Genomic DNA, 10,000 nt, shown 5'->3' on the forward strand with positions numbered 1-10,000 from the left:
TAGTCACTCTGGATAAGAGTGTCTGCTAAATGCTGTAAATGTATCGACAGCGTATACTCTATGACGACTTAGAACCCTTGATAGTTCTTTGGTTTCCCTTCTAACTTTTGAAAAAAAAGATTTTCCACATTGAGACCTTTGGAATTTAAGAACCTTTAACTATGTGAAACCCTTAAGCAACGTTTTGTATTTCCACAGTTGGACTGTTGCAGTGACAGCATATACTATATGTTTAATGGTTCTCCTGGAAGGACAACCAGAGTACCTTTTCCACCAAAAAAGACCCGGGTGCTGGTTCAGAGCTAGTGCTGGTTCTGGTTCAAAGTTGGTTCCACTGGCGAACCTTCTAAGAACCGGTTTGCCTTTCCACCGGCTAGAGTGCCGTCACAGAGCCGAGTCTGATGTCGCTGTATACGTGTCACGTTACACAGCGACTTTAGCGCAGCAGCGACAAACACAACGTCAACAATGGCGGATGTTGCTTTACTGTTAATACTCATGGCTTTGCGAACCTACACTGGCATCCAAACGCGGCGAATCCAACAAGTACGTGCGGCTCCGTGTAATCTGTATAAACGGAGGTCGTAATCGATAAAGTACATAACGTTATTTTATCATTAACACAGAAAAAAGTTAGCCTTAGCATGTAGCTACCTACTATCATGTGTGCTGATAATTGATCATATTGCGGTAAAGAAAAATGTATTAAACATTAGTATACTTAAGGTGCGTTATCAAATGCGCTAACAGTAGCCCCGCCCACAGCTCCTGACGCAAGCGGTTCTTAAGTCTAGACCAGCAACGTTTTGGTGCTATTCAAGAACCACTTTTCCTGGTTCGGAGCCGGTGCTTTGGCGGTCGAAACAGAAAGAACTGGTTCTAAATTAGGCTCCGAACCAGCACTCGGAAAAGGGGTACCAGAGAACCTTTTAAAGAAAGTCCCCTGGTAATGGACAACCCTCGAAGAACCATTTCCATTCCTCTAGAACTGACCATTGGAAGAGATTTCCATTAAAAATTGATCTGCAATTATGATTCAATACTCTTAAAAAGGGTTCTTCACTCGTCTAAAGGAACCTTGTCTAGAGGAACCCTTAAACAAAGTGTTTCCTTATCAGAGAGTCCCTTTAAAGATAAGCAGCCATAATTATCCATTGAAAAACCTTCAAGATTTTGCTTTTGATGCAGCTACTTTATTATAAGTGGTGAAAGATGGCGAGACCAACACACTATGACCAAGTGTTCTTCTGTTGTCCCTGTAGAGGAACCATTAAAAAAAAAATGTGTTCCTATCAGAAACTGTTTCTTGGAAGCTAATATCCTTCTTCGTACAGTGAACCCCGAGACCTGACCTTTCGAGGGCAAATCGAAAATCCGACTTCTTCGAAACTTCGTCCGGGTTTTCTTTACTTTTCTACCAAATTCAGAATGACAACTGTAGCTGAGAGCAGAAGTCGGGTGCTCACGGTTCAGAGCTCAAATTTCTTTGGGAAATAATTGTCAGAAGTAGTTTTATACATCAGCCGTACACACTTGAGCTCGTTTCGCCGGAAGCCTGTGCTGGCTGTATCCTTGTGAAACTGCTCATCAGCCTGGTCTATAAAAGCGGCGCAGCTCATTTCATACGATGAAAAGAATCAAGTCGAACCATGAAACAGGGAGCATGCCTCAATTAACCTTTGTGCAGGATACAATCCGGCAACTTTTAAAGAAACTGGCTTTCTTTTTCGACCGTCCTTAAGGTCATGCTGCCTTGACACTGACAATTAGCCTCACTGATATGATGCCTGTTCAGGGATGTGACTTGCAATTTGAGATAATGCGAGGCAACAAGGCGCGAGCTACAGTGCAGTCATGCCATGTGCTTTTTTTGGGGTTTTTTTTAACTATATATTCAGATTGTCTTGAAACTGTCCCCAGATCTGTTGACAAACGTCTAACGGTGTTAGAAAACCCAGGGTCGGAGGTTTAGCCTGACATTGCTAAAGGCAGCTAGCATTAACACAAAGTCACAGTCCAGCTTCTGTTAGCTACGTAGCACTCAAACTGTTCAGGTGGTTTTCAGCAGATACCATTTTATAAGGTCACCTGCTATTTTTGGACTAAGGCAAGAATGAGGCACGTATAAAAGGTCTAGCATGGTAATTAGATCATTTTATGTAATAGTCTTCCTCTGATTAGGGCAGACCGTGCTCTACAACTTCACTGAGTCGCTGACCTGTGTGATTAGAGCGTGAACTGTGAATAACATGAAGACTTTGTTATGTCTAATGACCAGGAAATCGGCACAATCTCACAGGCCGCATGCCCTCCTCTTCACCTTCAAGGCAGCCCAGCATTTTGCTCCTTCCTCTATCAGCCTGCTTGCGTAATTTTTGACATTTACGCCTTGATTCGTTTCCATTCCAACCGCCGAACCGCTCTGTCTCTGATGCAGCAATGAACCTAGCATGCTAAGAAACGCGTATCCGTCAACCTCCCGAAAAATGTTTGTTTTTGTGCTGTTCATGCACAACCAGACCGGAGATCTTCGTCCGTCTCGAATCTTATCCGTTAGCACAAAAAAAAAAGGCTTGGAAAAGTGTCGAAATTCCCATGATGCATCTAAAGCTATTATTACACAAGGCACCGTGATATCCACTAGCAAGCCGTAGCAAAAAAGACAGCTGCAGTTCTCCCCTCTAGGGAGGTGAACATGGAAGTAAAGGACAGAACCAGCATAAATAAACATTACAGTTTGAGTCAGCCGCCAGTGACGCACTGAACAGCCTCACGGTTTGCCTGCTGGATTTACAACCGCTGACCTCAAACCAGGCATCCCTCCTGCGACGCTAGCGCTGAAATTTATGGCCACTTATGAAGATTAGCAATGCAGCAGGCTTTATGGGATCAAACCTCTACAGTACGTCTCCAATCACACAGTGTGGAGGATGGTGAGATTCTGGGACCTAATGAAAGGCAAGATATTTACATGAGGTGGAGGGGATTTGATCATTTAGATTAGATGTTGAGCTCAAGCCCACTTGAAATGTTTTATGATAATGGTGGTCTGAGAAGACATAATGGTCGGGGTTTTTTCCTCGAGCAGCTCGGTTTCTCTCTGAACATCAGTAAGCCTCCGGCGTTAGCGTTAAGAGCTCGCATTTGAGGACAATCAAAGCAGAGCATTAGGACTGCAATTTGTCAAACTGCAGAACTGAATGCTCTTCTAAATAAACAAAGTAGAACATATTATACAGTAGATATTTCCAAGGAACTAATAAGCATAAGCAGTTACAAAGCAAACAAATGCTTAAGCAGATTCATAACCCTATGAGAATGACAGGTGTTTACTCAGCTAAGCTTAATATATACCAAGTTAAGACTCCAGACCCTTTATCATGGCTACCGGAAATCCATTATAAAGGCCAACCCTGAAAAAAAAAAGCTCACCAGGGCCTGGTAAAGTAATCAAGCAATGATTTTTTTACTTTTGCAGGAAACAAACATTAGAATGATACAAACTATTGGTAGCAAATGGGTAGATGTTGATGAATATTCAGGAACAACCTTACACAGGACAGGGTTCTGATAGATCTGAAGACTATTAGGGGCTTTTTATACCCGGTCGCTTCGTGTGTGTTCTCTGATCCGATAGCTATCCGATTTGTTAAAACTGTTCCATTTACATCAGGCCACATAAATGCGTCTCGGCGAATCGGATATCGATCCGATCTTTCTACTCCTGCCCAAAATGCAAATATATTTTACCTCATTTCCGGGGTAATTGAAATGGAACACGCTTTGGTGTGTGCGTTGCTACAAAAAACAGGTATTTACTGTTTGCTGCGTTTTCGCTGGCGGCAGCAGCGCGTTTTAAGACCCGACGAGACGCCTGGGTGAAAGATCACCTGCGAGTGACGTACTTCCGTTTGGGAGGAGTATAGCGCTGACGTATGTGGCTTGAACAACCACATTCATTTACACCTGTCCAGTTTGATCTGTAACACGTCCCAGACCACCTCCTGAAGGGGTTTGAACAATGGGATTTGTATCCGTCTCGGTTTCGGAGGGCATTTAGACCTGGTGTTTTTACCATCGGACAGCTATCTGATCACAGAAAACGCATGAAGTGACCAGGTGTAAAAAGCCCCCAAAGGCTCCAGAAGCCTCCACCTACAGTACTCTCATGAATATGGGTGGAAAGAAGAAACTAGACAACCCAAAACAAACACAATACGTGTTCATGTCTTAATGCAACATTACTGTGTAATACTTAGTACAAGCTCTAAGATCTCTTGAATATTAGCATCGGGGTCCATCCTTCTGTACATGACTCAACATATTTAGCCATCTCAAAGCAGCCGATACCCGAAATACATAATAGAAATAAAAAAATCATAATACACCGACTCTGTACAAGAAATGTGACTCGTTACAAGTCCAGATTTGTTTATTAACAGGTTTATTATCCGGTCTAAATAAAGTGACTCTAAGACAAAAGAATCACAATGTAGGACTAAACAGACGTGAAATAGAGGACGATGTTTGTGTGCTTCTTTCCTGTTTAGTATTCTTAGTACCGAGTGACAGTTCATCTCATCGCAATTACACGCCATCCACCTGTCACCCATGTGCAAATGAAAAAGCAAATAATATGAAAAATTCATTGGAAGGCGAAACGAATCCTAAAAAGCACGGCATCCGTTGCGAAGATAATCTCCGAACGGAGTAACGAGGTAATCCGTCAGCAAACGCGCTCCGCCAAAATTAGCTACCGAAAGTCATTTTTCAGTTTTTCATTTCATTTAAACAAACAAACTCGCTCGTTCGCAGGAAGCCGATAAACCCGACGAAGACTTGAACCGGTTTCGGATGTATTCGACTTTCAAAACGAACTTTCTACTAAAACAAACAAAAAAATTGATTGTTCATTCAGTGATAGCTGCCAGATTGGGGGAAGCACAAGAAGCAAAAACTTTAATTAATCCTCAGAAGTCTGTACGAAACCTGAGCTTGTTTACTCCAGGGATTGATCAGTAACCGTCGCGCTATAATTGGAACTTGAATTGCAAATACTTTGCAGATCAAGGTGTTTGGGATTCAATGTGGACCTGGTAGTATCGATACGCCATTACTATGCTCTGTGGGGCCCCTGGATTGATGCCGAACTGCTGAAACCCGCCGTCATTTATCAAGCTAGCAGGGAAGAAACGAGAAGCGTGTACTGTTCCGTGAGTCAGAGTCAGACGTTAGCTGAAGACTAATGGGATTCGGGCACACTCTGGATGTGGGTACTTAATTCAGAGGCAAACAAAGAGTGACAAAAGAAGCTGGTAGAGCAGAACCAGACACACACACTTGTACAAACCTCACACACTGATCACAGCTTGGACAGGAGGCTGATGAGAAGCTAGGTGATGTGATCGGAATGTAGCTAGCTTTAATGAAAAGACTGGGGCTCTGTTGCTACGTTTCAAATCCCATAGTACCACATTTACAAGTATCCCAAAAGATCATTCCTCTAACAGTGACAGTTATATATGACTACATTCTAAATAGCATGCTAAAAGGATATTCCAGTCATAACGGCTGTTCTTACGGATGTGTCTCAAATCACATGCTTCTCCTTCTTCTTCCGGCGTTTCCCTTCAGGGGTCGCCACAGCGAATCGTCTCTCTCCACCTATCCCTATCTTCTGCATCCTCAACACTTGCACCCACTAGCTTCATATCCTCATTAATTACATCCATATACCTCCTCTTTGGCCTTCCTCTTTGCCTCCTGCCTGGCAGCTCCATGTCCAACATTCTCCTACTGATATACTCACTCTCCCTTCTCTGGACATGTCCAAACCATCTTAATCTGGCCTCCCTAACTTTGTCCCCCAAACATCCAACACGAGCTGTCCCTCTGATGTACTCGTTCCTAATCCTGTCCAAACCTGTCCCTCCCAAAGAGAACCTCGACATCTTCGGCTCGGCTACCTCTAGCTCTGACTCCTGTCTCTTCTTCAGTGACACTGTCTCTAAACCGTACAGCACGGCCGGTCTCACCACGGTCCTGTACACCTTCCCCTTTATAAATCACATGCTACCATCTCTAAATAGTGTTTCATCATAACTTTACTTGAAGGAACTTCAGAGGCTAATAGGATGGATGCCAAGGTGCGCTGCAGATGTTCTGGTCTCTCGTGGTGGCCTGACACCTTGCTAACACGCTTTATGTTTTTCCATTCATTTTTCCTTTGCCTGTATGAGAGCCAGCATTACAGTTCATCCAATGCTCCATCTGCCTGAGTGCTACCTGTAATAATTTATCTGCTGAGCTTCCGGCTCACGGGTCTGCACATCTGTTTCCAGTTGTGATCGGGCGAGTCAGCAGGAACGAAACGTCTGCACCCTCGAAACCTGTCAGAACTCTTTAATAGCGAGCTGACCTTTTAGTCTTCGGCTTCAGTAACAGGAAACAGAAAGAGTTTCTCACAAAAGATGGCTCATATATATATATATATATATATATATATATATATATATATATATATATATATATATATATATATATATATATACAGTATACATACATGCATGCATGCATATATATAGAGCATGCCTTTTTTTTTTTTTTTGCATTTCTTGTTGGCAGATGAAAGGAGTGAGACAGGAGATCAGGAAGATCCCGGTTTGTTTGCGATAATATATTCATAATAAAATGCGACATGAAATCAGCAAGGCTTTGTTAATTACTAAGCCATCCATCAATGTCAGTTACACGGCCAAATGTGGTGTATCACAGCAGTGAAAATTCTCTGATGAATTCATATAACAACAAACCGAGTCCAATATATTACGAAGGAGCAAAAAAGTCACGTCGTACTTATTATACAATCCCTAGCTACTGTACATATAATGTTAGGAAACATCCGGGATGTTCTGCTGTCATTTGCGTTATACCAGCTCGAAGCGTCGTTCCCTTCCAGCATCTCTTCTCAAAAAACCCAGAAAGCAGGCAGAAAAATGACTGACTGTTACAACGAACCGACACTGGAGACTCCTTCCAAAAAGGTTCAGGTCAATAAACGTTGCCATGACAGCGGTGATGAATCTACAATTTTTTTTTATCTTTTTATAAATGGTAGCCAAGGATTACTGTTACGTCGTTGCTATAGAAACGATGACATAGAACTAGAGCATTAATATAAAAAGAAGTGGTCCGAGACTCATGACTAATGGTATTCGAGAATTCTACAGTACTGTGGTATGAACTGCGATCACCCTATGAGGTAAACAGTAATAGGACAAATAGTGTTACGAGGGAGAGAGAAAAAAAAAGCAGCACCAAATTGAAATGTAAGAAAGGCGTAATGAGTGGTGCAACTGTAGCGGAACAGTGCACCTCTTGTGGCATAAGTGATAAAATGCATAACAGGCAGAGACAGGCTTTCTTCTGAATGAAATGCCTGCTGCAAATTGGATTGCTGGGGATTCAGGTAAGCAATCGCCAGAAACCAATTTGCAGTGCCGCGGGACACATTGTCCTCCCCGGTGAAAAATGCAACAAAGAGGAAGGAGGACACACACACACAGATCTCACACACACACATCACAGTTTGCACGGTGTGCTGACGTATTTTCAGACTATCAAAGAGCCTCTCGTACTGAGACAGGCTCTGTGTGAATGAACATGACATCAAGGCTAAATCCCAAAAACCTCATCAAGCAACGACTTGATGTTTTCAACGCCGTAAGCCATCAGCAAGGTAAATATTCATACTAGTGTTTGGCTACATATTAAACCACACACAATGTACTGTATGTCTCAAAACATACAGCATAGTCAGATGATTCCTCGGTCCACCAAACCACCGATTTGTCCACAGCGAGGATGAGCGATGAGCACAGACACAGGATCGGTGTCATCGGTAGAGTTCCTTGTTACCATGAACTATAAAATAATCCCATACAAATTAACATCCCTTTCAAACACGAAAGAAGATCCAAAATGTTACCATAGGTTTATTAAGCACATTATTAAGTGTGTGTGTGTATTAATATAAGGTAAAGACAGTTTGCCGTGCCAGTAACCACCAATACCTAGTATGTGGATTGGGATGTGCAGAATAAAAAGGGAGCTTTAATATTCACACTTCCTCTAGGGTCCTAGAACCTTTTAATCCTTCCACTGTACGAATGTAAGACACAATTCATTCTCCAAACGCTTAGGGAAATGCTTTATCCTTTTACAAAATGGCGCAACAGGGCGCCCCTTGTGGCAGACGAGACGAAATGCCATGAGAAGGCGAGAAAAAAAAATGAGAAAAAGCTTCTCTGACTTGAATATTTAATGAAAGTCGCAAATAAAGGCTAATAAAGCATGTTTTTTTAAAAGGCTCTTAAGCACAATTTAAATAGGGACAAATAAAGGGACAAATAAAAGCTTCGGCATAAATAAATTGATTTCGTTCAGCAATAAACTCCTGAGACAGCAGCCCCCAAAACACTTCCACATCTTCATCATCATCATCATCATCATTATCACCATCATCATTCTCACCAGAATGTGACTAAAAAGCAATGAGTAAATATCATATAACAGCATTATCACGCTCCTGTTTAAGCAAACGAGCTCCAGTGCCACTGCATCAAAACCACAGCCTTCACACCAAGGAGGAAAAGCTGCGTGACGGAAAACCGTACAGCGGTTAATACACTGGATTATATGCTGGATGATATGCGCCAGAGTTGATGGAGTGCACGTGCATTAGGAAGGTGTTGGATTAGCATTAAACTCGACGTGGTCAGTTGAAATCAGTCACATCTGGCGCGTCATCTGCATCAAATCATCCAACAGCCAGTAAAGTTGAATGAAACAGAATTTGCTTGTAAAAGGCATCGAAGATGTGCAATCATGACAAACGTCCTGAAGGCTGCGCCAACTTTGTGAGCAATGTAAATAGAAACGCGTGCAATATGACTCCAAACGAATCCTTTCCACTCACCCTGCGTTCTGGAGACGACGCATAGCAAAGCCATCCAAACTGCACCAGCCAGAGCCCTTCTCACGCGCTCGTATCCACCGGCGCGCGCCATGGTGTGCGCAGAAACGGCAAGCAAGAGCGCGCGGCTCTCCCCCCGGTGACACGCCGAAATCACGCCGCCAAGTTCAATTCATAAGCTCCGGGTGAAAAGGGAGACCAAAAATGTTTTTTTTTTTTTTTTTTTAAGAACTAATATTAGTATTATTCTGTCATATAAAGCCACAGTACAAGTCCAAGAAAAAATAAGAGAGAGGAAGAGGAGAGAGCGCGTGGGGAAAAAATAAGATGACTCGTGCTCTCCAACGGCTACAACAGGAATCCGGTTAAACGCGTCGGTTCTCCATCGCGCACATCCAGACTCCAGAGCGCAGAAAGGCGGAGGAGATGCAGCGAGAGAGAGAGAGAGAGAGAGAGAGAGAGAGAGAGAGAGAGAGAGAGAAGCGTTTCACTTGTTACGGGCAGCTGTGGCCGCGCTGCCGGTCCGGTGCGCGCGCAGCTCGTTATTATGCGAACGCGCTGATCTGAGGAGAGTGGAGACAAAATCCCGGACACGGATTTTCTCTCTCTCTCTCTCTCTCTCTCTCTCTCTCTCTCTCTCTCTCTCTCTCTCTCTCTCTCTCTCTCGGTCTCTCTGTCTCTCTCTGTCTCTTCTCTCTTCTCTCTCTCTATCTCTCTCTCTCTAACACACACACAAAGTTCAGGGTTTCTAACACCTCATTATTAAACTCAATTGCAAAGACATGATACTTAAACTCTATTCTATAATAATAATAATAATAATAATAATAATAATAATAATAATAATAATAATAATAATAATAATAATAATAAAGTTTAAATTCCTAAAATAATTTCACAATTATTTACACATTATTATTTGATGTTTATCACGAGGAGAGAGAGAAAATTTATTCAAATGAAATAAATATTTTGCTGAGACAAAATCTTGAAAGAAAAAGAAAACAAACTACAATTATATATAAA

At 42.4% G+C, this 10,000-nt stretch overlaps 1 protein-coding gene across 1 annotated transcript in view; it reads right to left on the reverse strand.

Annotated features, from left to right (window-relative positions):
* The window catches only part of dcc (DCC netrin 1 receptor), a 251,221-nt gene extending 241,704 nt beyond the window's left edge, over positions 1 to 9,517 (reverse strand). Inside the window, exon 1 of the mRNA XM_047809631.1 lies at positions 8,978 to 9,517. Coding sequence (XP_047665587.1) covers positions 8,978 to 9,068 — 91 coding nt within the window. The 5' untranslated portion in view covers positions 9,069 to 9,517. The remainder of the gene's footprint in view (positions 1 to 8,977) is intronic.
* Positions 9,518 to 10,000: the final 483 nt, after the last annotated feature.

This window comes from Tachysurus fulvidraco, chromosome 26, assembly GCF_022655615.1.
Source record: "Tachysurus fulvidraco isolate hzauxx_2018 chromosome 26, HZAU_PFXX_2.0, whole genome shotgun sequence".
Lineage (NCBI taxonomy): Eukaryota > Metazoa > Chordata > Actinopteri > Siluriformes > Bagridae > Tachysurus > Tachysurus fulvidraco.